This window comes from Sceloporus undulatus, chromosome 3 (genome assembly GCF_019175285.1).
Source record: "Sceloporus undulatus isolate JIND9_A2432 ecotype Alabama chromosome 3, SceUnd_v1.1, whole genome shotgun sequence".
Lineage (NCBI taxonomy): Eukaryota > Metazoa > Chordata > Lepidosauria > Squamata > Phrynosomatidae > Sceloporus > Sceloporus undulatus.
The window spans coordinates 17,570,007-17,597,017 of record NC_056524.1 but is presented as its reverse complement, the minus strand read 5'-3'; the positions used below and the strand labels follow the sequence as shown (position 1 = coordinate 17,597,017).

Here is a 27,011-nt window from a genome sequence, read left to right as displayed (position 1 = left end):
ATATAAATAAGTGTCATGAAAATCCACTAGGTGACCTTGGGAATGTGATACTATCTCAGCCTAAGAACAAACAAATGGAAAACCTCTGAATAAATCTTGTCAACAATGTTATAAAGTATGGAAAGGGATCTTGTAGCACCTTTGCGATTAATGGAAAGAGAGAAGCTGGTAGTATGAGCTTTTCTAGACTTGACCCTACTTGAAAATTGTAATTACTTGCTCTTGAAAAAAAGGAATTAAATCACCATGTACCTACTTTCAAAAAACTAGTTCTAGGATCCCATTATGAGTAGAAACTGGGTCATGATCTTGACCTTGGGCAGAAAAGAAAATCATTTTCCAAAACAAGGCGGCTAAAGCTTTGTTTGAGACCTGAATAGTTAAGACTGTGAACAAGTTATCTTCATGGAATAGAGAAGCTGGCTTTAGGACAAATGGAAAAATCCTTTAGGGAAAAAAAACCCTAATAGAGGGGAAAACTCCATTAACACAATTACTGTTATGGATGATTTCTATATTTTATTTTTATTTTATAAACTGTATTGCCTCTATAATGACTAGATAGAATTTCAGAATAAATAAAACTATTTTTGCATTCTCTCTAAAAATCCAGCATTATGCCAGAGAGGTTCAAGTATCATTCTATTCAGTATCATTCTATTCAGTATGGAAATCAACCCTACTTTCAGACTACCTTTTTACATTACCTGCTGCTCTACTTTCTGCAGCTGATAGGCAACAGAGACAGTATCATTCATCTGTCCTGTTTGGGATTCTTTATCTTTCTTCTTTGGCTCTGTCTCAACTTTCTGCTCCTGATGCTGCATTTGAGCCATCTGAAAATCAACCTCCAGCCGTATTTTCTGCTCTTCAATTTGTTGAAGCAATGTCAGCTGCTCTTGCTTTTGGTGCTCTAGCCATTCCATCTAGTCAAATGAATATTTTCTGTGTTAATGATAGAAGGTTCCCATGCTTTCAAATAATATATAGCCAATTTTATGTTAAACAAAGCACAGAAGGTAATTCACTGATTTTTTTTTCTCAAAGTACTAATTTGGGCAGATAGGAATATTCTTTTGACACAGGACCACACCAGGACAATTCAGACAGTAAGCTGGAAATTAATACAATTAGTAAGTCCTTCATTACTACCCCACCAATGAACCCTTTAAAAGAACAACTGGAAGACCCAAAGTTTTGCATTGTAAATGCCATAAAGGACAATGGATTTTGATGGCACCCAATATTGTACAGAAGCACTTAAAATCAATTTTACAATGCATTACTGATAAAAAACATTGTGATTATTAATTATTTTCAAAGTGTCATCATGTTTACATGTCAAGAAATAAAAGCAAGAGAAAACCTGCTACATAAATAATAATAATAATAATAATAATAATAGGTTTTATTTGTAGCCCGCCTTTCCAGTAACCTGATCAAGGCGGCATACATACACAAGAAAAATATAACAATATAGAGTTAGAAACAGAGTTAAAAAACAAAGTCAGATACAAGGGGCAGGCAGTTGGGAAGTCAAAGTACAGATTCCAGGGTCGATGATAAAGGGTAAAGAATAAAAAGATCATTTAGGGTGGAAAGGCTTGCAGGAAAAGATATGTTTTCAGATTCTTCTTAAAGAGAACTAGGGATGCAGTGGAGCGGAGCTCGATAGGGAGATTATTCCAAGATTTAGGGGCAGCAACAGAAAAAGCCCTCTGTGTGGTCCCCGCATATCGCGTTTTTGGGACCTCCAATAATTTCATCCCAGTTGACCTGAGTGTGCGGGGCGGATTGTATGGGGAGAGGCAGTCCTCTAAGTACCCTGGGCCCAAGCCATTTAGGGCTTTATAGGTCAACACCAACACCTTGTATTGAGCCCGGAAGCGAATAGGCAGCCAATAAAGATCCTTCAAAATAGGTGTTATATGGTCAGACCTGGAACTACCAGTGACCAATCTCGCCACCATATTCTGCACCAACTGTAGCTTCCAGGTTTGGTACAAGGGTTGCCCCATGTAGAGCGCATTGCAAAAATCCAATCGAGAGGTTACCAGTGCATGTACAACAGTTTCAAGGTCCCTACGGTCCAGATAGGGACGCAGCTGGCGTATCAGCCGAAGCTGATAACAAGCACTTCTGACCGTCGCATCCACCTGAGATGTCAACTGGAGCAAAGAGTCAAGGAGCATTCCCAAGCTGCGCAACGAGTCCTTCAAGGGGAGCGTGACCCCATTCAGGACCGGGTGACAGATCTCACCTCCCAGGACCGGGGAACCTATCACCAGTACTTCCGTTTTCCCTGGATTCACACTGAGTTTGTTTTCCCTCATCCAGCCCATTACCGACTCCAAACAGCTAACTTCTGCATTTTCCTGTTTTGTAAACCTCACACCCTTCAAAACATACAAACACAGGCTCACAATAAAAGTTTTTTCATAGCTGTTAAAGAGAGAATCCAATCTGTAGTGTAGACATTTCAAAGCCTTTCAGCCCTCATATTGCAGAGCAGAGTTAAAGTTTTTCTGCAGGCCACTGTGGGCATCAATTACAGTGGGCCTGCTACACTGATGGGCTAGAGATCCAGATCCAACCACCCATGGACCCATGCATGTCACCACCCACTGAATAATATGGGATGTGACCATCTGTGTTTTTCCCATCAGCAAAAACCAAACTGCCATGGATGGAAAGGGTACTCTGTACTTGTGTTTCTTCTACCTCTATACTTTTTTAAATTTATCTTTATGCCCTAACTGTGCTCCCATGCCTATTTTAATTAATGATTTCTAGTTAATACATCCTACTAAATGAGAAGTAATATTCTGTAACAGAGTCATCTGTAGCATTGCTTCCTTCAATTGAAGGAGAACTAAAAGAAATGTGATCATTTTAAAGGTAAACAATGGTGAAAGGTGACAATTTAAAGTTACCCATCATTTTGGCCCTAAAACCTATCTTCAGCTTATACGTGAGGTCGAGTTATAGTTGAGTATATACATTAAATGTTACAAATATGATATTGAGATAATGCATATTAAAAAACTTCGTTAAAAATCCTAAAATTTCAGATTGAAAAATAGGTATACCTGTAGTTGTCTTTCTGATTCTTTTCTAATTTTAGCTGCTTGTTCTTGTGGATGATTTAGAACCACATTTCCAGCAACAACAGTTTGGTCCAATGTTTCTGGAAGCTCTGAAATATCATACATAAGATCAATGAACAGTACATTAAGGACAATTGAGTTACCTCTGTGAGAACATGAATAACTTAAACAGGATGCTCATAAAACTTTATAATGGATAATATGGTTGCATGTATCCTGAATTCTGTCTGTAGACCTTGCTAAGAAAGGCATACAGACACTTGATAAGTACTGGTATGATAGATCTTCTCCTTATCACTAACCATAAATGATACATATATTAACATCATATGGAAATTTTGCTGAATAGTTCAGTAGAGTTCCAATAAGTCAGAAACAACTTGAAAGCACACAATAACCATAACTACTATTTTCTTATTCAGGTGTAATATATAATCTTTAGCATCATATGAATATGCTAGAGTGAGTTCAAGTTCACATGCTCACCATTCCCAAAGTAGCCGTGATTTAACTACAGTTAGTTCAAATAAGAAAAGTCAAACCATAGTTAATGAAGTTGACCTGTTTCAACTAATCATATTAAGGTTATCCAAAAATTAGGAATGAACAACACACAACTGCAGTTAATCTGAAATGGCAGCTTCCTATCTCTACCTTGCAATCATGCTAGAGGAGGGAGTATGTAAACCCAAAACTTGCACAAGCTCATTTTTGTCATTCTAAAAAACAAAGCTAATATCAGATGAAAACAATGTGATCACTCTTAATAGTGTATACATTGGAAGATGAACTTACATATATGGATTGCTTTTCTATATCAATGATGGGGAAGCAGTGCACCAGTCATCCCGTTTGAGTTCAAAGAAGGAATCTCATGCACATTAAGATAAAAATAAAATCTTATGCTTTTAAGGATCAGTCTGCAGTCTGCAGGGAGAGGAAGCCCTTTCTCCAAGAACAGCTGCATAGGCGAGGCAGCAATTGGCAAAGGTTACTATATGAAGTTGCTGCTGAGGCTGTTGCTGGGTTGTCTCTACCTATGTGGCTGGAAAGGAACTTGGAAGCAACATTTTAACAGTGGCTCCATTCTTTTCCAGAAGGGCAAACCAAGAAGGTTGTGCTGCAGGACTATTTGACCTCTTGGCCATTGGTCTGTGGGGTTCATCAGGGCCATACTATTTAACCTATACATTAAATCAATGAAAGATTTGGGGTCCAGTACTATACAATATAGCATATCAGTATACTGATTACACTCAACTATATTACTCCTTTCCATCTAAACACAAGCTGTTTCAGTTCTAAGTGTTACCTGTCATCAGTAATGGACTGGATGAGGGTGAACAAAATGAAACTTAAATCAGATGAGACAGAGGCGTCCTGGTCAGCTGAAGATGCAGTTTCGCAGCTTCAATATACTCCTGAATTCACCCTGAGCCTGGAAGCTCTGGTTTCAGTTGCAGCCCAGAGTGCTTCTGTACAGTTAAGTCCTGTATAACAGCTGCACCCATTCCTAGATATGTTGTATCTGGACATAATCACATGTGCCTTAGGAGTCAAGCAGATGGGGGAGAAGGAATGAAGAGAGGCAACTCCTGCCTCAATCGCTGTGGATGCCATGGTCCCAAGGCCAGCTGTGCTGTGGTTCTGAACGAGCTGCCAGCAGGAGCAGCTTTTTGCCACTCCTTTTTGTAGTCAGATTTGGCCTGCCTTACATGGTCTCAGAGTGGCTTCTGGGCAGTTTGGGAGTGTGCATCATTTGAATGCCATACCTCCAAAGCACCCAGAAGAAGCTTAATTGGCCCGTATATTTCGGGCCTTAGTTCCATTCCATATGAACTGTTGTAATGTGCTCTACATTGGGCTGCTGATGAAGAAAGCTTGGAAACTTCAGCTGGCCCCAAAAGCTGTAGCCAGATTGTTAACTGGGGCTGGCTAAGGGGAGCATATAAGTTCCTTGTTGCAATAGTTCCACTGGCTGTCAGTATGACCCCAGGCAGAATTCAAAGTGCTTGTTATGAACTATAAAATACTACACTTCTTGGGTCAGGGCAATCTGGCAGACAGTATGTCTACAGAGAAGCCTGACCATGTTTTGGGATCTTCAAAGGAGGCCTTTTTCGCCATTGCTCCAACTTCATAGACACATCTGATGGGTCCTCAGGAAATGGCCACCTTAGCAGCTGTTCCCAGGCTCTGGAATTCACTTCCTAGAGAGGCCAGACTAACATCCTGTTTGTTAACCTTCTGTAGTCAAGTGAACACTTCTTTGATTTGGCAGGCCCCTGAGGACCAACTGCTCATGGGAAAATTTGATAACGTGCTGTGTTATCTACATTTGTTGGATCTCCCTCCCCCCTTTTAATTCATTTTAATTCTACTGAAAGTTTAGTAACTATGATTTTTTATTACGTGTACTTTTCTTTTGTAAGCTGTCTTACATCCCAGGGATGGGGAAAAGGAAGGAGATATATATATAGTTCTATCTGAATTGTTGTTATGCCTGCCACCTGGACCACAACTTCTCAATCCTCCCTGCCATGTCACAAAACATTTTTGTCATGGAAAAATTGCAGAGGTAGGATTACTTTTTAAGTATTAGGCCCTCTGGACTGACAAATTAACTTACCAGTTCTCTTGTTCACTATTGTCATTATGTTCAATTTCAAGACCTGATTATAGAAAGTCACATTTTCTTACCTTTGGTTTCACAGACAGTAGCACCCTTTGGTTCCTGCTCAGGTTCTGATTCACATAGTCTTCTCTCTCTACTAGAAATTGTCCCTGACTCAATTGTTCCAATTTCACTTGAAGCCTCTGACTCCTCTTTGGATGTCCAGTGATCTTTTTGGTTCCTGATCTTGTTTAGCAATTTTTTTAGTGCTAATTTTGATTGAAGCTGGGATGCGTTGTCTACCTCACTTCCTAAAATAAACAATGCAAAACAAATAACAAACTCCCAGTGTAAAAACCTATCAGATGTACTACAAAGATACACGAACTGTATATAAAATTTGTAATGTAGGACTGCATAAGAATTCTACACAAAATGGACTGAGTTATAATTTTAAAAACTATATCTGGACTATTTAGGTAAGCTCCTTGGAGAGCCTTTTGTGCGAAGAACTGTCATTTTAAAATTTTCTATTTCTTTTCTCTATACAGCCTATAGTGGTCAGCAACAAGTTTAACATAAATTGCTGTGACGAAACAGATTGATAATAAATATAGAAATAATTCTGAGATTTTGCCTATGTTACTTCATGAAGTCTCACCAAAATCCACCAGGATATTCAGATAAGCCACCAGGTGAGAGCTGATTTCACTCCAGTGAAACTTATAAAACCTAAAAGTTTTAATTGTCATATGGATTTAATTTTGCTCTCACTATTTACAAATATAGGCTCATCATTCTTCCTTGTAACCAAAATGGGAAACTTTACTAATCTACTCTTGCTATACCTTCTTCTGAATCTGTCTTGCACATTCCTTCACCTCCCATCACCAGATGATGAATTTGAATGTCATAACTGCACATCACTGTTTGGCAAGATATATGTCACATTCATAGCTACCCATCTCAAATCCCTTGGCACCTATTTTAGATTATTTTGCAAAGCGTTCACTACCAGATACAGCTAATATGCATTAGCGCTTCTCGCTGGCTATTTATTGTCAGTAGGATTAGAAATTTCTCTTACCACCTGGCTCACTGTCCTTCACCTCATCCTCTGCTCTTGCAGGCACCTCACATTCAGAATCAGGTTCCTGAGAGAGTTCCAGATCATCATCTTGAGATCGATCAGAGAGGGTTGGCAAGGGCTGTGGATCGAGGTGCAAAATAAGATCTCCTTGCATTTCTATGTAAAAAAGTTGAGGCACGTAAAAGCAATAAGCAACAATCTGAATTGTAAATTCTCACTACAGAGAAAGATTTCTAGGAATAAACTTAATTCTCATACTGCTTACTGTTTGCTCTTAAGCAAAAAACAAACTTTAGTGTTTTATCTATATATTGCAAGATATTCAAATACACTAAGCAACACTGAGAACAACCATTTCTCTTGCCAGTGATGGCCACCATATTTAGGCTAAAATTATGTTAACAGTGAGGCAACTTTTAATGAAAGCTTAGACTTGTGTTAACTGCTAACTACAATCATCATGTGAACAACTATGTTGCCAGAATTCACCTTACATATTATTTGTATCAAGAATGTAAAGCATCTGTTGCTAGCACAGTGCTACTGAAAATGGTGGTCTATGAAACAATGTCTCTCCTTAGAGTTTCCAGGAAATAAAATATTTATAGCCAATGGGCACAAATATGGTGCTAGTCCTTGCCACACCAAGAACAATTTCTCTCCCTCCACCCCCTGTATTATGCAGCTTAAGAAGCACATCCCATAGACGCCAAACTAGATTTCTATTTGAAGTCCTTCATTATACATGTGTAAACACTTCATCTCAGTTGTGAGTGGCAATGTAATGGCTACAAAGTGCTCCTAAAATAATACAAGTAACTATAACATGAATATTCCCTAGTGCTAAGTGTAATTTTGAAGCTATTTTGAATTGTCTGTAATAGTGTCAAAGTATTTTTGAGTACCCTATGGAGATCTTGTTATATAGGGTGGAAAGTAAATATCTGAACAATACCTAGTGAATAAATAACTGTAGTAACAAAGTGACATCCCTCATTGATGCTGGTGTAGAGCTATTCCTTAAATTCGGATCAGCTCCTGAGTATGTGCCACTGATAAGGCTAGGCAAAATGGAGAAACAAAGGGCCCGAACAGACAGGCCAAAATAAAGCTGCTTCAGGACACATTGGAAGTATGCTGTTTAAATAATGCATGCGTCCTAAGAGTCCTTAGGACTGGAGCATGGCTTTGGCACAGCTTCCAGCCTCTTAGGACGCATGCATCATTTAAACAGCATACCTCCAAAGTGACTCAAAGCAGCTTTATTTTGGCCTTTCTGTTTGGGCCCAAAGTTTGGCAGACTGTATCTCTGATCTTCTCTAAATGTATTTCCAGTCTTCTTGTCTTGACCAAACATCTTCCACAGTAAAGTTCTGAACTCCTGAACTAAACTCTACTGAACTAAAGAACTCCCGAACTTTGTCACAACCTTTACATAGCAGAGGTTTCTAGTTTACATGCCTTGAGCATGTTTTCATGTTCGTATGAGGGATAACTGTTACTCAGGACAGAGTTCAATACCCATTTCTTGTGGTCTCTTCTAACTATGAGTCTATGGTTCTATTGTTAAGGAAAATGCAACATGGGATATACAGTGAAAGAAATAAAACATGTATGTGAGAGTCAGGATGACTCAGCAAAAGCAATTAGGAGCCACACAGGTGTAAAAGGTGATGTAATTAACAAGTCCTAAATGCCAAGGACAGAAATGCAAAGTGAATAATTGAACACACCTGAGAATTGTTAAGTGGACAAGGTGAAATGATGAAATCATTAATTATGGGATGAACCAAGAGAACCAATGAGAATGGTTGTACACGCCCACTGGGTGGAAACTGACAAGAGTGGGTGGTGTTTTTCCAATGACTATAATAATGGCTATGAATCCCAATGTATTTTGTGGGTAGTAGTGGATAGTTTTGGAGCTGTATATAGTAGAATAAAGTAGATCTTTTATATAAGACTACTGAGTTGTCTGGTGTCTTGGGTGAAGATACAAGAGCCAGCTGGATCCTGAAGAAGTGAGAAGACTTCTGTGGAAGCAAGAGTGAGAAGGCTTGGAGAGTTTGTCAGGGTCTTCAGCCTATTCTCTGTAACTCTGCTGCTTTTGAGCAAAGCTTTAACCACTGGCCAAAACTGGTCAGCGCCGGTGCATAACAAGGTGGTGAGTTCGAGCCAGAGGTGAAGAGCTACAACTCCCATCATCCCTGACATCTATTTCATTGTTTTGAGAAATACTCACTTCTGTCTCCAGTATACATGTCTTCAAAGGCACACTCCAGCTCCCTTTGCCATTCTTCCTTGAGTTCTACCCGCCTGTACGCTGGTTCAAACAGCTGAGGAGGCATCTGGGCAACAATTTGTCTTCTGCGGGCAAGGTCCATAATTTGCATCTGTTCAAGCTCTTTCATTAACTTTTCCCTGTCCTTTAACACAGAAAAAAGATCCAACTTTAGACATGCACTACAGTGATATGTACTATATCCAATGTACTTGGTAGCCACTGAAGTTTGGTTCCAGGACCCCTCAATGAATACTATCAAGTCCCATTATATACAGTGGTGTAGTAAAATGAAACCTTGGCTCAAACATTGATCAGAATGGGAACTGCAGTCAAGAAATAAAAAAACTAGGAATAGGAAGGGCAGCTAGGGAAGAATTAGAAAAGATCCTAAAATGTAAAGATGTACAACTAGGCACCAAATTTAGAATCATACAAGCCATTGGATTCCCCCATCACCATGTACAGCTGTGAAAGCTGGACAGTGAGGAAAACAGATAGGAGGAAAATCAATTCATTTGAGATGTGGTGCTGGAAAAGAGTGCTGAGGATACTGTGGATGGCCAAAGGGACAAAGAAATTGGTCTTTGAAAAGATCAAGATGAACTCTCCCTGGAATCCAGGATGATTAAATTGAAATTGTCGTACTTTGGCTGTATCATGAGAAGGAATGGGTCATTGGAAAAGACAGTAGTGCTAGGCAAGGTGGAGGAGTGTAGAAAGAGAGGAAGACCACAACCAGATAGAAGTTATATAAGGTGGGTGTCATAGGAGGTCACAGGTATATGGATGTTTTAGTTGGTAGCTGCTTTGATTGTCTTGCTACAGAAAAGTAGGATAGAAATAAGTTTGTTTGTTTATTTATTTATTTATTTAGGTATGAACAGGACCTAAGAGCAGTGGAAGATGGGGTGGGTGGGGTTAGAGATGTCTCATTCACAGATTTGCCATGAGTCAGGATTGCAAGGGCAGTTAACAACAAACAAAGTAAAATGGTGCCCCTTATATAAAATGGCAAAATCAATGGGGTTTTTTCGGAGGGAGGGAATATTTTCAATCCGTGGATGGTTGAAGCCATGGACATGAAGGGAAAAAATATTTTTGTATCCAGTTCAAGGACCCTGCTTTGAATACCAATGGTACAGAGAAGGCATATTTATACTAGAAAACTGCAAGGCAGAAGGGAAAGATGTCATGTATGGTGTAATATAAAGTATCAGTTTAATAAAGTATCAGTGTTTTTACTAAGTTCAACTAGATAAACAGTTGAAAAGGAATCTGCAGCTCAGTCCTATTTAATACACAGTTCACAATGAACCTGCAGTCCCTTTGAAAAAGATGGGGGTTATGGCCTATGTTAGCATTATTTATCATCTAAAGATGGACTTTTAAAAGTTATACATCATTATGAAATGCCAGGTTCTGATGACTTTCCCGTATCATTTCCGGATGCATATGTTGTTAATTGCTATTTTAAATGAAATATTAATTGTTTCCTTTCTCTGAATATCAGCTGCAGTAAAATTACATAGTATTCTGAAAAGAGAAGTCATGTTATTCTCCCTTAATATCTCTAATCGCTAGTTCTTTTGTTGAATTAATGATGTGCCAAGATAAATGAATTCCTAATACAAAAATATGAAACTTTAAATATTTGAACAAGTTAAAGACCAGAGAGAACAAGGGCTATTTTATAAATGAAATCAGATGTATTCTTTATATCAACCAGAAAACAGGATTAAAGGACCATGCAGTTAGGGACTAGTCCTTAGTGCCCATATTCTATTCTATCCATTGATCTGCTTCCCTGATTTGTAAATCTTCTTGTTTTTATAGAGCTCTTTTACACTAGTTTTCAACACAGGTATACATGATTATCATTCCTCACATTTGCTTGGCTCTTGGCTATCATAAGCATAAAATAGCTTATAGAAAGGAACTTATCTGCTTCATTTCCATTCCCCCTTGCCCTCCAAAAAGCTCTCCAGAGGTACTCTCCTGAACAATATGAGAAGAGTTGTGTTGGACTACAAGGAAGAGTGGAACTGTAGATAGACTCTCCAGAAAGGTTTTTCAGGGAGAAACTAAAGTATCCTTCTGCAAGCTTCCTTCACTCTTGGTAGTCACAATCCAACCATTATGTTTCCACTGAAAAGCACGAGCTAGCCTCTATGAGCATGCCTGACTTTTAAGAACTTCAGGGGAAGGTTTTCTCTCTGTCCTGCTACCATCACAGATCTGTTCCGGACCCCCCCTTGCGTAAGACGAATTCCGCCTATGCTCGAGCCCTGTTATAGTGAATGGGGCTCATGCATGTTGCATGGCAATGCAGTGTGTGCGCATGGCGGCCACACATACCATTGAAAGTATTACAGCGCTACTTTCATGTAAATCGGAAGCCGTGTATGGCGTGCCCGCATATGGAGCAGGTGCGCTGTATTTTATACTTTTCCCTGTATTTTCATATGTTTCACTTCATATGTTTCAGTTTCGTTTTTTAAAAAACACAGAAATGTTTAATGCTTTTTAAAATTTTTCTAACAAATAGGTTTTAGATGCACTTTGAACAGTGTACGCAGGGACCTTCAAGACTAAGGATAAGAACATGTTAAGGTTCAAAACAGAGATTAGAAGATTCAATTCTCAATTCATTAAGTATACAACACAATTCACTTTTATTTCTTATTTCACTAGTTCTCAGTTGTTTCTACTCTGCTTACTTGAGCCAAATGAACCATCTTCAAGGCATGCTTCCCTCTCAGACGAGCTTTTTCCAACTGTTCCCTCCTTTCTCTTTCTTTGTTATTTTGCAGTCCTTTTGTCTGTTTGGTGGCATCTTCAGCAAGTAACCGAGCATCTGGCTGGCAATCAACCAGAAACAAGTTAACAAAACAGGGTTCTCAACATGCATACAAAGAAGACAAAAGAAACATTTGTGTGAAGTATGACAGGACGTGCTCCTAAATGCACTGATGATCCTAAAGGACTCATCAGAACCTTGTGGCTTATGCATGGCATCTCTACATAAGATTCAGCCAAATGAATACTTACTGTTAGAGACAGAGTCTATTTCTTTAAAAAGCAACAAAACTGGCTAGAGTACTAAGCACTAACTCTCCAGAGAGAAGCATAAAAACAAGAAAGGTTTTGGGTTAATTAAGTGGATCTTTGCCTGTTTTATTGCCAGTTTCAACCAGAAGCATAAGGATTTACAATAATAGCTTACCTTAGCTCACTATGGGCATACAGTCAGTTTTGTGAAATACATCAACAATCTAGGTCCTTTTTGAAATTTGGAATAAGAACACTATCAATCCCCAAGCTTGTTTGAAGAGCGATACTTGTTTTTGTACCACAGATACAAGTATTACATTTGTGATTTTGATGCCCACAAGAAATAATATAAAGGTCATACTTTAGAAGTAAATTAGGATTCCCTGCTTTTACAAGCCTCGTACAGATTTTTTTCCCCACATCTGACAGCAGAAACCCAGTGGGTTCACTGTCATCTGGGTTGTAGATATGACTGTTAAGACAGAACATACGATACGAATACTCAGTCAATCACCTGTTCTGTATCCATTTCTCTATCCACATGTGGCTCAAAAAGATGATGGTGAGTAATCGAAAAAGTGTCAGCATTGCAGACTTTCACTGTGGGGGTGGTCTTTAAGTCAATATTCTGAAAAGTGAAAAGAAGAAGTTGGTTTAACACAAATATAATTGCTCCAATTGGTGTTATACAAAACAAGAAAATAAATTTACAAGGCTACCATACACACACACACACACACACACACAGAGAGAGAGAGAGAGAGAGAAGGCCTGCTACATTTTTGGGTGAGTTGAGAGTTGATTGCATGGCAGGGGGTTGGACTGGATGGCCTTTGTGGTCTCTTCCAACTCTATGATTCTATGAGTGATCCACAAATTCAGTTGACTGAAAATAAGCCTGGCCCATATTATTCAATGGCAGTCATACACATAGATGCACACATGTCACCACAGGATAATATGGAGCATGGCCATCCGCGTTTTCCCCTCATCTGTGGGGTGGGGTGGAAGACGCGTAGAGCATTGAAAGGGTTGTGTGTGTGTGTGTCACAAAATCAAACCAGAATCACAATGCCAAAATCTCCTGCTGAAATCTGACCTTATATAATAGCAATCATGGCAACAAGATGGTAATTATCAGAGTGAAAATGATAATGGAAAAGCTAATCATTGTGTTCTAAGTAACTTCACATTTTCACTGCATGCCCATCTGTAAGATACTGTAATGTGAACAGATGCATAAAAATCTTTCCTTTTTAAACATCTTACACAGAACCTAATGACAAGCATATTTAAATCTACACAATTAATAATAAATATGTAGTAATATAGAGCATCCAAAGCACTACACATACATTACATCAATTATCCTCACAACAGCCAAATTGATTGATTGATTTGAGAAATGCGTTAGACAGGCCAGTACAATTAAGCCCTGGTGCAAATCAGAGATATATGGCCAAGAAATAATGGTCTGTCAAAAACTCCTAAAGCGTTTGTGGCTAAGGTCAGATTTAATTGTGGATTTTTCAACTTACAGTTCATATTCTCAGCCATTATACTACACCAACTCATTTGGAAAGCTCTCAAATACAGTTGTCCCTCCATATTCGCTAGGGTTAGGGGAACAAGACCCCTGTGAATACGGAAAAACCGCAAATAACAATAACACTGTTTTTACCTGAGAGGACACCTCTCTAGGAATCTCTAGGTCCTCCAGTGCAACTCTGTGGTCAATGTCCAACATACACTGACTACAGAATGGCACTGGAGGACCTAGACAGTCCTAGAGAGAACATTAATGAAATCCGTGAATAATCAAAGCCGCAAATATGGAGGGATGACTGTAATTTACCGTAAAAATATACCAAGAAATTAATACCAACATATAATGTTATAGAAGCAGGAACAAAGTCATGTGACTAATTGTCAAATGGCAAACCAGCTGAAAGTTCAGGCTTTGATGCAAATTAGACATGCTTAAAGCTCACTGAATTTAGTCATAATCCATTCCAAACATTTCAACATAACCACAACTAATTTTTCTCTGATTAGAATCCATGAGCATAACAGTAGGGAGCACCTATTCTCTTGCTAGCATTCACATATTTACATGCCCATAGTAATTCATTAGTTTTAATGCTTAACATGCCACAAGCTGAACAACATGTACTACTGTACATAATATGGCAACTGAAGTATAACACAACAACAAAAAGTTACAGCCTCTAACAGCAGTTGATAAAATATTCAATTCTCTTGAAAGTGTCATGACAAGCACTTATTTATGTGTCATTATCATGGGTGAAAAAACTGACTCACACTGGCTTTGTTGTTAGCAGGCATGTCATTCACTAGTTTATGAATTGATGATATCCATTGTTCCTATAATCAACTGATTTTAATCCCTTAAAATTAACATAAACTTCTCAAAATGCTTACTTGAGTAAATATCAAGAGATTCAGTTTTAACTATTTTTTTCCGGTTTCTTTAAAAGTTTGTGAAATTAATACTCACTTCAAAGGGAGGCGGGGGAGGCGGGGGGAGGCTTGCTATTTTAGCAGCTCTCTCTTTTTCTACATTGAAGGCATGCCTCCGTGCATTTGCTCTCCTTGTTCATTAAGAAGAGGAACAAAAAGAAATAAGACCATCAAATCACACTTTGTAAAAGACTTAATCACACACAATAAAACAAAATGATCCATCATTTTTAATTGATGGATTTCAAGGAAAATGAAACCAGCAAGCTTTCTAGCTTTTAAAAGTAAAAGTAAAGGTAAAAGAAAGTCGAGAAAGAGGAAATCAGTGTTGCCACAATATTTTTCCAATTTTTCCCCCAAGTTGTTCAGTTGTATTTCCTTTCTCATGGGGTCACCTCAGTCTGCACAAAAAGGGATTGTATAATCTATGCAAAGGTTGCAGCCCTAAGTGTTTAAGACCACTGTAGAAGTAAAATGCTATTAGGACTGCAATCCTGTGTAGAACTACTTGATATCAGCTCCCACTGAACTTAATGGAACATACTTCAGCTGATATCTAAAGCATCACCTACAAATGGCTATATACCTGCAATCCTTATCCCTGTGAGGTTGTTTGATTTGTGCTCCCTTTGTCAAGTCACTTCCCACTGCTTCTGTAGCAACAGTGTGGACCAATAGGAAGATCGCTCCTTTATACTTCTGATCATACACAGTACAGAACAGGGCAGGGAATGGTTGGGATATCAATAAATGATATTGCAAAAACAGTAAGTAATCAATAGTGTGTCACTCTTTCAACAAAGTAGGTACATTTTAAGGAAAATTCCACCCCACACTCCCCACTATTTCTTTGGCGGGGTTCCCCCGCCGCAGCCAAACCGCGCGACTGCCGCGTGGAGCAAAAAAGAAGCTCCATTTCGGAGCTTCTTTCTGCGGCGCCTCTATGACGTCGCGAGGCGCCGCAGGCGCATTTGCAACGTCATAGGCGCCGCGACACGTCTGGACACTATGCGTCCAGTACGTAAAGATGGCGGCGCTCATGTGGAAGGGGCGCTGCCATCTTGTACGTACTGTATATGTACTAGGGTTAGGGGGGTGCGGAAGCACCGCCCCTTCCTAACCCTAGTACGTATACAGTACGTACTATATGGCGGTGTGTACTGTATCCCACCTTTGTCTCTTTTATCTGTTCCTTCCTGTCTCTCTCTCCCCTTTCTTATTTGTTTGGGCTGTTTGATGATGTTGATAAATTTTATTTCTTTCCCATCCAGGTTTGAGGTGGGGTACATGTTAAATTACAGAACATAATTCAAATACACACACACACACACCACACACACACACAGACACACACAAAACCAACAGTTAAAATACAATATTATAAAACCATTCATACACACTCATATAATACTTTCTTTAAAATATACCAATTTAAAAAATCGCACTTTAAAATTGACTGGACAGGCCTGCTGGAAGAGATATGTCTTTAAACGCAATCATTGTTTTCAGCTGTCATATTTTTTCAGGCAGGGCATTCCACAGTCCAGGGCAGCAGATGAAAAAGTCCTTGAGGGAAACTATTGCCAGTCTAGTCCAGGCCAGCTGGAGCAAACATTTCCCAGAGGATCTGAGTGAACAGGGCAGATTGTACAAACTGTATAATGAAAACGCTACAGGGAGTACTGAGTACTCAGAAGTTCTCAGCTTGACCCACTTCCCAAAATACGGGTGTAATTTTATCACTGTATCTTGAATGAATACTCTTTTGTATTGTAAACTGCCGATTTGCAAGATGGTAGCTCTAATTTCTGATTATTATTTTTATAGAGCCATGTCAGTGGAAAGTGTGGAATTTCCAAAAGCTCAGCTCTAGCCCATCATGAAGTTCTTGTTTCAGCAAAAGAAACCTCCAAAGGAAAGCCATGAGTGAATGACGTGCCCATAATACTCTACTGTTAATAACTGGTGTGTCAACTTTCAGCATGGAGATTTTGTGTAGGAAGCCTTCAACAGTGTCAACTTCTGAAATTGTTGAGCATACCCATGACTTCATTTTGGCAGATTGGCAAATCTCAGCTAAAACAATTGCTGAGACAATAGAGATATCCTGGAAATGTACTGAGTTTATACTTTGAAAGCAGTTGGCTATGCAGAAGCTGTCAGCCAAGTGGATGCCAAAATATCTGAATGGTGACCAGAAATTAAATTGAATGGATCACTCCAAGTTGATTTTGCAGCATGCTGAGCAATCTAGTGATAATTCATTGGAATGACTTGACACTGCTGATGAAACAGGGCTCTATCACTACGATCTGGAGACCAAATAACAGTCCTTGCAGTGGTGACACTTGGGCTCTCCATGGCTGAAGAAATTCTAGTCTCAAAAATCAGCAGGAAAGGTAATGTCCACTTTTTTGGGGTATGAAGAAAGTATTTTGAACACTGACTTATCTTCAGAATGGTCAAACAGTTAATGCAGAATACTACTTGCTGTACCAATTAAAGGAAGCATTGAAGGAAAAATGACAAGGGAAGCTGCAGAAACATATTCTCTTTTTGCAGGACAATTTACCTGCTCATAGGTCTGGCAAGCGAATTGATATTTTGAAGAATTTGGGGTTTGAGTGCATAGACCATCCACTCTACTCACAGATCTTGCTCCATATGACTACTTCCTGTTTCCAAACCTTAACAAGAGGAAGGAAATCTGTGAAGTGATTCAGAAATGATAGCAGCATTCTATAGGCTGGAGCTACAGCAGTACTTCAGTGACCAGACATCAGAATATTTTTGGAAGGGATAAAGAAATTTACAATGTGCCAAATGCATTAAACTTTGGGGTGAATATATGTGGAATAGCATGTAAGCTTTATGGCTCTAAATCATTCCCTTCTTGGCCAGGCAGAGATCTTTTCAGCACCCCCTCATATGTTGGTTAAGAAGCATTCCACATCTGTAGGAGGCAAATTCTCTACCCAGCCTGTTGATTTGAGCTGTTTTGGGGAGTTATGCCATTCAATCTATATTTTGTCATCTATTGTTCCTAAAACTAGACCAACAAAAATTAAGTGGACAGAAATAACCACAAAGATTAAGCATAAACAACCCAGTCACAGATTAACCACTAGGCTCTAGGGAAGTAATTACATGTACATTCTCCATCTATGAAAGAAGAGTTATAAACATCTTATACCTACTTAAGTGTTGTTGGTATCAATTTCATGGATGTTTCAGTATAGTGGGATGGTTGAGTATACTTTGTTAATAAATATGTAATGTGCTAACATAATGTAATATCTGTCAACATTTTTAAGCTACTACTATTTATGAAAGAAAGCATGTACTTCTGATATTTCCTTTGGGTTGCTGGTACAACCCAAGTTATTTTTCAGACTGGGCAGGGCTGAAAGGCCCTCCTGTGTGAGATGATTCACATAACACTGGATGCAACCATAAGCATTTATATTTTTTTAAACTTCTACTGTGCCTTTTATTCAATAAGCTAAATACTGTAGCTCTCCTCCTTTATCTTAGCAATGTTCTGTAATTCAAGTCAACTTGAGAGAGATTTACTGGTCCAAGTTCATGCAGAAAGTCCCATGGATCAGTGGGTTCTTAAACATGGATCTCCTAAGTCCTGACCACTACAACACTGTCTCTATATCATATATACACAGGTGAGAGCCTTTCAAGAATTAAAGCAGCAAAGGTTATTTTATACACATAATTGCAACCCTTACCATGTTTGTTCCTTCAACAGCCTTTCTTTTTGATTTTTCAGCTCCTTCAATGCTTCTGCATGCCTTTTTTCTGCTCTTTTTCTCCTTTCCTCTGCTTGCCTTGCCAGTGCCTCCAAATCAGGTTCCTTTGAAACAAGACATAAGTTCAACTGTGCTAGCATAACTTAACTTTAAAAAAAAAAAGACCATGGTGTTTTAACCATCTTACATTTTATTGCATGATTTATACCCTTGCTTTCCTAGCCCCAAGCACGTTTTTAGTAATAGCCTTTTTAGCAATAGCCTTTATACTATAAAACAAACAAACAAACATAATAGCAAGGCAAATAAAGATGTCACTGGCTAAAATTTAGAATGCAAGTCTAATTTTGTAAAGGAATTTTACAGGCCACAGGATCATACAGTGTGATACCATGAAAAAACATAAACAATGCCTTTCCAACAGAACTTTCTGTATCCTCATTCCTAATGAAGCAGGAGACACCAGCTCTTCAGCACAATTAATACATGGTTGCTGAAGGGATGGGCCAGGATCACCTCCACTTCTTGAACAGACCACCACAGAACTCTGGGTGAAAGCGATTACAGCTAGGGTTGCCATATTCTAGTCTTTCATATCTGGGCATCTAATTTGTGTATTATGCAAATTATTACAAACATGCATATTATTAATTTGCATTCAGATTATGCAAATTCAACACATTAATTATTGCATTTTTCCTACCATTATATTTCAATCTCAGTACCAGTACCAAGCTAAGAGCTCTTTTCTTCTTCTTTTTTCCCTCTACTTGGTTTGAACAGAGGGAGGCTTCTAAGCAGTCCAAAGAGAGGAAAGGGGTTCAACAAGAACAAAACTTTTCAAATCTCAGTGTCCCACTTCACTTCCTCCACCTTTTTATTTTTTCTCTTTTTAAGGTTCTAGCTACTATTATACATTTAAATGGCAGTTATTCATAATTAACCACCTTTTTAGATATACATCCCACTTATCCTAGAATTTAACACACTAGAAATATAAACAAATAAAGTAGCACAACTTCAGACCCAAACCTGAAATTCATAGCATGACTGAAAACATTTCCATCGCTGCATGAGTATCTTCCATTAATCACGACTTGTTTTATTCACACCTTTATCATATGTTATATGTCTGAATATATAAATTAATCTAGAAAATATTTTTATACACACTTCTCTTTACATATACATGTCAAATTTCCCTTACCTGAAATGCTTGGGATCAGAATTGTTTTGGATTTCAGAGATTTGTTAATATTTGCATATACATATGTTTTTAATTGTACTATTCTTTTAAACAGTAAGCCGCTCTTAGCCCCATTTTGGGGGGAAAGCTGGATATAAATATAATAATAATAATAATAATAACAACAACAGTCTGATTTCTTTGAGATGGAATCCAAGTCTAAACATTAAATTCATTTATGTTTTATATATACCTTATATACATAGCCTAAAAGTAACTTTATATGTAACATTTTTAATTATTTTGTGTATGAAACAAAATTTGTGTACACTGAAATATCAGAGAGCAAAGGTGTCACTATATCAGCCACCTATGTGGACAATTCTGAATTTTAGAATATTTTGGATTTCAGAATTCTGGATGAGCGAGACTCAACCTGCATATTGATGTGATGAAACAGTAACACTTGCCATTGTTCTAATAGCATATGATTATATACATTAATAAAAGCAGCAACCAATTATTATAATATTATTTCAGTAGCTCCAGATAACCTTGAATATTTGAGTAAGATTTCAAACATTTACCTACATTTTCTTTTGCCTGTCTATGCCCTTCTCCTACAGCTCTCAAGCTTGACAAATAAAGATTTTCCAAAGCTTTAATCTTCTCTTCTTGTGCCTTCTGCCACTCTGCTTTCAGCTTTTCCGCCAACTGATGCAGCTGCTCATCTCTCCGTTGTTTAACTTCTTGCCTTATCTGCAAAGCAATATTCCTCTCCTGCTCCCTAACCTGGAGGAAAAATGGTAGTTGTCAATGTTTTTATATTTTAAAGACGACTGTATCCTGCTTTCCAACACTCTTTTACTTGAATCCATCATTGCCTAAACCCAGTTAAAATACATCTTGTGCATCAGTTTATGTGACCATTCACGCCTTGAAATATTGCTACGGCGCCAATGAAATAGAACCATAGAATCATAGTTGGAAGAGACACAAGGGCCATCCAGTCCAACCCATTGCCATGCAGGAAATCACAATCAAAGCACCCCCAATAAATTGCTATCCAGCCTCTGTTTAAAGACTTCCAAAGGAGACTTCAACACTCTCTGAGGGAGTGTGTTCCAGGGTCAAACAACTCTTACTGTCAGGAAGTTTTTCCCATTGTTGAGGTGGAATCTCTTTTGCTGTGGTTTGCATCCACTGATCCACATCCTATCCTCTGGAGCAGCAGAAAACAAGTTTGCTCCAGGCTCAGTATGACATCCCTTCAAATATTTAAACAAGGCTATCATATCACCTCTTAACCTTCACAGATGCTAGATCACTTTGTAAATCATACTGTGGCACAAATGAGTGGCACTTCGGCAGAATTTCATGCAGTCTGAAGTACGCATTGAGCAGTTAAAAGGAAATGCCCCAAGTATAACCCTAATTGATCAGAATGATTAAATCAGCCTTCCAGGTATGTCTGCCAACATTAATTGCTCATAAATAATTTTTCTAGTTTGCTTAGCTACACATCTGTGTAAATCATTAAAGTGTGAAAGAAAGACAAACATGCAACAAGCAATCCCAAATTTATATCATCCATACAATCCTGCCCTTCTCATTAATGACCATATGCTGGTCCATGCTAATTGGTTTCCTATTCCATTCAACAGTTTCCTGTTTCATTTCTTTGTTCAAAGTTTATTACATTAAAAAAGAGGGAAAAAATCAGTTTCCTATTTCTAACTGGAAGTCGGTGAGGTCTTTGATCCTGTGCAGCCAGTGTACTGCAAGCATCTCAGTAATTCAATGACCAAGGAGGTATCTGCCATCCATGCCAGCTCTGTACTTGGATAATGTGTATAAAGTACATGCATGAAAGCTTGCTTTTTGAACTCTGAGCGGATAAAACCATTCTTGTGTCTTGGCAACACAATAGCCAAACAATCTTGAGCATTCCTCTCAACTTTGAATCTTGGAACAGAGACAGGGATCAATTGAAGGGATGATTCTGCTCCAGAACTGAGTCAGTCTAGCTCCAAGATAGGAAGAAAGGTTGAAGTTTTGCATACTTGTGAGAGAGTAACTGAACATTTGCCATGTCAAATGAAAATATGGAAATCTGCTTATTCAACTGCCCAAAGAAAAGTCATTTCTGATACAGCAATCATACCTGCTGTAGCCTTAATTTTCTTCTTCTTTCATGTTCTTCTTTCAAGAGCTGAGTTTCTTCATTAGGACTAAGTCTAAGTCTCCCAGCTCTGGCCACTTTCCTTTTCATCTTTGGATACCTTTAATATTCTGTGTTGCATTGGCAAAACAAGAGACAACAGAAATTCACTTTTTTCAATAAATCTCAGTGGCATTTAAACAATAAATTAACAGATGGACATAACACATTTACTATACATATATTTGTGTATAAGTCAAAAACTTTCTGACACAACCTAAGTAGACTCATACATGGATCAATGCAGTCAAAAAGGTAGAGTGAGAACCTCTCTTGTCATGGAACCGCATTACTCCTCCCTTGCTCAAACTGGAGAAAGAAAGGCAGCCCTTCCTCTTTCCCTACCTTCCTTTTTGCCCTAACAGCAATGAGGGGGAGCTAGAAGAACAGCTGTAGCAGCCATTTTTAATAGGGGCTTACTGTATAAGGCTCTCTGTAAAGACTGTGGTGGCCATTTTTAATAGAGGCTTACTGTATTTAAGCCTCATGAGGCTGGCAGTCTCTCTGCAGAGAGGCTTACACATAAGCCCCTATTAAAAATGGCACCATAGTTGCCTGTTCAGGTTCCCTCATGGTGCTGCTGAATACTGCTCAGGTAGAAAAAGAAAGTATGGATGGAAGGAGGGTTGTCTTTCCTTTTCTGGTCTGGTCAAGGGAAGTATAATGGGGTTGGAGCACTGCTCCCATGCCAAAAAGGGCTTCCAGCCTCTGCCTCTGCTCCTTGTCACTGACTTCACACTGGGTCCCTAGTAGAGGCAAGTTGCTTACCTTGCTCTCCCTTCCTTTCTTCAGCCACATTCTCATGCTTTTTCCTCATTTATATTCCTTTCCCTATCTGTATTTGTATAAATGTACTGTAGATATTTTAAGCTCTTCCTAAATGTGTTGCCTCTACGTGATTTTAAAATGAGAGAAAACTGATTTGCTTGTTATATGCCCCTAAGTTTTACTTTCGATTTATCCATGGGTCATAGCAAAATCCATAATTTTGGCCCCAAAACGTGCCCTCGACCTATACATGAGGTTTACTTATATATAGACAAATACAGTTGGCCCTTCTTATACACGGATTTTTTTATACATGGATTCAAGCATCCACGGTTTTAAAATGTTCAAAAAAAGTATAAATTTCAAATATCAAACCTTGATTTTCCATTTTTAATAAGGGACCCCATTTTGCTCTGCCATTGTATTTCATGGGACTTGAGCATCCACGGATTTTGTTATCTACGGGGGATCTTGGAACCAAACCCCAGCGGATAACAAAGGTCCACTGTATACAGTGGGCTCTTGCTAACCACTGAGATTTGGTCTGAAGACCTACCATGGATACCAAAATCCATGGATGCTCAAGTCCATTAAGTATAATGGAATAGTAAAATGGTGGCCCTTACCGAAAATGGCAAAATCGAGGTTTGCTATTTGAATTTATACTTTTTAAAAATATATTCAAGCCATGGATAGTCGAATCTGTGGATAGTTGAATTCATAGATACAGAGGGCTGATTGCACATGGTATTTTCTCAGCACCAAGAATGATGTGCCCATCACAGAAATTTATCACATTGAATGCAGAGAAATTTCTCTTTCAATTCTAGCTGTTTATACTTTTTTCTGTATGATACCTTTGTTAGCAGTGTTTCAGTCAGTTAGCTTCAACCCTGCACACAATGCCCTATTTCTAATAGCATTTAGCAGCATCACAAGCCCTGTAAGAGCATCTTAAGGATAAACACAGTATTTGGGGCCTATTTTTCTTATAACCTCAGCACTCTGACTCAGAAACATCATTACTTCTCTGGATAAACTGCTACAGAATTTAATAATACATTTTTGAAAACAGAAAGCACACTGGATAATTCAAAAGAGAAGAGCTTCTGAGGGGTTCACAAGGAACACAGTGGATGTGTTCTCAGAAAGTGTAACTAACTAAACAAAACATCAAGATTTTGCTTATACATGTTTTATACACAAACAAATCAAAGTATGCTGCTTTGTAAAGTCTCTTCTGTGTTTTAAAGGAGAGAAAAACAGATCTTCACTTTAAAGGGACAAATACAACAAGCATTCTCCACAACACAATGTTTTCCTACTTCACTGCCCTCAAACACTGCATTTATTACAGCTCTAAAGCTACAAAAGTGCTTTAGAGTCCTTTTTGCCCTAACAGCAATGAGGGGGAGCTAGAAGAACAGCTGCAGCAGCTAGGGTTAGAAAGGGGCAGCCCCTTTCTCCTCCCCGCCGCCTCGGGGACACACCTTTCCAGGCTGCAGGGAAGGGGCCTTTTGCCGCTTTCCTGGGGCCTGGAAAGCGGCGGATCGGGGCCTCAGCGGCTGCCGCTCTGGCCACTAAGGCCCCCCGATCTGGCGGGGAAAGGGGCGGGTGCAGGTCGCCGCTTTTCGGTGGTCTGTAACCCGCCTTTGATTCTATGGACTGTAACAAATTATGACTGACAAATAAAATAAGGACAGTTAGAACAAAAGATGAAGAACATCCTGAACCATATACTGTATCCCAGTGTCCCTAGTACTTTTTAAAATTGGCATCATAGATTGCTACTAAATGCGCTATTGTTGTGTGCCTTCATTGCTGAGGTCCAAAGCATGCTGCAGAAATAATCCAGTTCGAGACCACTTTAACTGCCCTGGCTCAATCCTAAGGAATGCTGGGAATTGTAGTATTGTGAGACATTTAGCCTTCTCTGTCAGAGAGCTCTGGTGTCACAGTAAACTACAATTCCCAGGATTCCCTAGCACTGAGCCAGGGCAGTTAAAATGGTCTCACACTGGCTTACTTCTGCAGTGTGTTTTGGACTGGACTTATAGTAACCTTATTGCCATTGGATTCCCTTGACAAGATTTGTTCTGAGGGGGTTTGCTACTGCCTTACCCTGAGACTTGCCCAAAGTCACCTGGCAGGGTCCCATGACGGATGGGGGATTCGAACCCTGGTCTCCAAATAACCGAGTCCCACACTCAAACCATTGCTATGCCATGCTGCCCTGCATTCATTATCACAACGAGGATATATTTCCCATAGTATCACATTCCCTAGTCAAAATCATATTGAAGACATATTAAATTACAAATTAAATATAATCTTAAAATGAATTTTAAATACATATGGGTGATTTTACTTTTTTTATATACTAATGAGATTTCATTACAATTGAATGTAAGTGGGTTTGGGAACGATTTAACTTTATAAATAATGAATGTAGTAATGTTTAATGAAATAAAAATAAATTGATTAAGTGTGACGTGAGGCATTTAAGGCACTTTAATTTGTTAACAGTCAGAAATGTAATGCAAGTTTAAAAAGTTAAAAGTGAATTATTTCTAATGTTAGGTCTTCCTCATTAATGCCTGCCGTCAAGAAAGAAAGAAAGAAAACTCCAGACACTTGGCCAAGCTTGAAATTCTCAGCCACCCCCAACCAATTCCATTTTAATGAATTTTATAAATATTAAAAACATATAATAATCTCAGTTATTGAAAATTCATGGAAGTTTACATTTATTATTTAATTAATGTGAATAATATGATATTTACTAGGGCAGAGATTGAAACTGCGTGGACAGAAATGTTGCAGTGCAGTCCCCATCCTTGCCCCACTCATGCTGAGTTTTTAAATAATGGTTAAAGTAACTCTAATACTGTAATAATAATAATAGTGATATTTTGATTTATATTTCCCACTTCTCCCAAGGATCATAGCGAGATTACATCATTAAAAATACAACACTAATACAGATACAAACTATAAAATACTAATACTGAATTACAACTTTCCTATTAGTACCTTAAAATATCTAATTATCCAGAATCCTATAATCGTCATCAGGGTGAAGCATTTATCAAGGTCTTACACAGAATCAGGTGGGTACACCTGCCGGAAGAGAGCCGTCATAAGTGCCTTCTTAAAGGCCTCTAGGGCGGTAATAAGACGGATTTCCTCCGGTAGACTATTCCACAATTTAGGGGCTGTGGAAGTAAATGCTCTATGGGACATTGTAGTTAATCTAGTGTTATAGTATTCCAACGAATTCTTCACAGATGTTCTGAGTGTGTGGGGCAGATTATGTAGGGAGAGGCATTCCCACAAGTAACTCAGGCCTGAACCAGGTAGGGCTTTAAAGGTAATGTGATGCACTTTTACACTTTAAAGGTGTTCTGGAAGGATCATACTCCAAACAGCCAAAAATCACACGTACATCCAAAGTTACCAGAGCACAACTTTGAAATGTGCCCCATATGCTCAGGTCCTCTGGGGAACATTTACTTCAACTGGTCAGGACTAGACTGGCAACTGTTACCGAAAAGACATCTTCATCAGCCACTCCTAGACTGTGGAATGACCTGTTGGGAGAGATTTGACAGCTAAGTATGCTGTCTGGATTTAGAAGAGTATTAAAGACCTCTCTCTTCCAGCACGCCTGAAGGTAAAGGTATTCCCCTTTGACAAGGTTGTCATCTTTGACTGTAGGACCTCCCCGGTGCTCATCTCCATTACTAAGCTGAGGGAGCCAGTGTTATCAAATATGACTCTGTGGTCATACTGCCAGTATGGCTGCACAGAACGCTGTTTAACTTCCCACCAAAGTGGCACCTATTTATCTATTTGCACTTTTACATCCTTTCGAACTGCTAGGTTGGCAGAAGCTGGGACTAGTGATGGGGACTCACTCCGTCATGCGGCGATTGAGCCTCAATCATCAGAGTCAGGGTCTTAACCGCTGAGCCACTGCATCCCTTTCCAGTCAATTTTAAACTATGAATTTTAAATTAAGATATTCATTTTCTGCTGGATGATTTTCATATGTTCTATGTTTATGAGCTTTGACAGTGTTTTAATGGTTTTATGTGTTTTACCCTACTTTGGGGTGAGGCAGATAAGAAATAATAATAACAATAAAAATTTATGACAGGTAAACAAGGTAACAGGATTTTCACACTTAAACTGGCGCATGAGGGTGATGTGGAATGAGAGACAAGCATGCAGTCAGATGTTTATTCCTGGTTTAATAGGTCATGCATCTGAGGAAGTAGACTTAAATCTAACTTCTTTCTTTCAGTTAAGTCTCAAAGGCACTACAAAGTCTCTCTACATACTTAAGAGATCATGGTTTATGAATTCAGAAATGTATACCCAAATCAGCATAGTTCTTCAAGGAACAGGTAGAACAATTTTACTCTGTCAGATTTACTGAAAAGACA

At 38.7% G+C, this 27,011-nt stretch overlaps 1 protein-coding gene across 6 annotated transcripts in view; it reads right to left on the bottom strand.

Annotated features, from left to right (window-relative positions):
• Positions 1-27,011, bottom strand: part of CEP295 (centrosomal protein 295) — a 64,870-nt gene that overhangs the window by 35,150 nt on the left and 2,709 nt on the right. For 3 of the 6 annotated variants that reach the window (XM_042458366.1, XM_042458368.1, XM_042458369.1), the window contains exons 2-13: positions 26,009-26,153; positions 21,739-21,866; positions 20,166-20,366; positions 18,368-18,492; positions 14,665-14,758; positions 12,661-12,774; positions 11,813-11,953; positions 9,054-9,237; positions 6,809-6,967; positions 5,808-6,032; positions 3,090-3,196; positions 708-926 (exon numbers count right to left, since the gene is read on the bottom strand). In XM_042458366.1, the coding sequence (XP_042314300.1) occupies positions 708-926; positions 3,090-3,196; positions 5,808-6,032; positions 6,809-6,967; positions 9,054-9,237; positions 11,813-11,953; positions 12,661-12,774; positions 14,665-14,758; positions 18,368-18,492; positions 20,166-20,366; positions 21,739-21,846 (1,677 nt within the window). In that variant the 5' untranslated portion in view covers positions 21,847-21,866; positions 26,009-26,153. Of the gene's footprint in view, positions 1-707; positions 927-3,089; positions 3,197-5,807; positions 6,033-6,808; positions 6,968-9,053; positions 9,238-11,812; positions 11,954-12,660; positions 12,775-14,664; positions 14,759-17,199; positions 17,315-18,367; positions 18,493-20,161; positions 20,367-21,738; positions 21,867-26,008; positions 26,154-27,011 lie in introns of those variants that run through there. The other 3 variants (XM_042458367.1, XM_042458370.1, XM_042458371.1) reach the window with 3 other exon arrangements.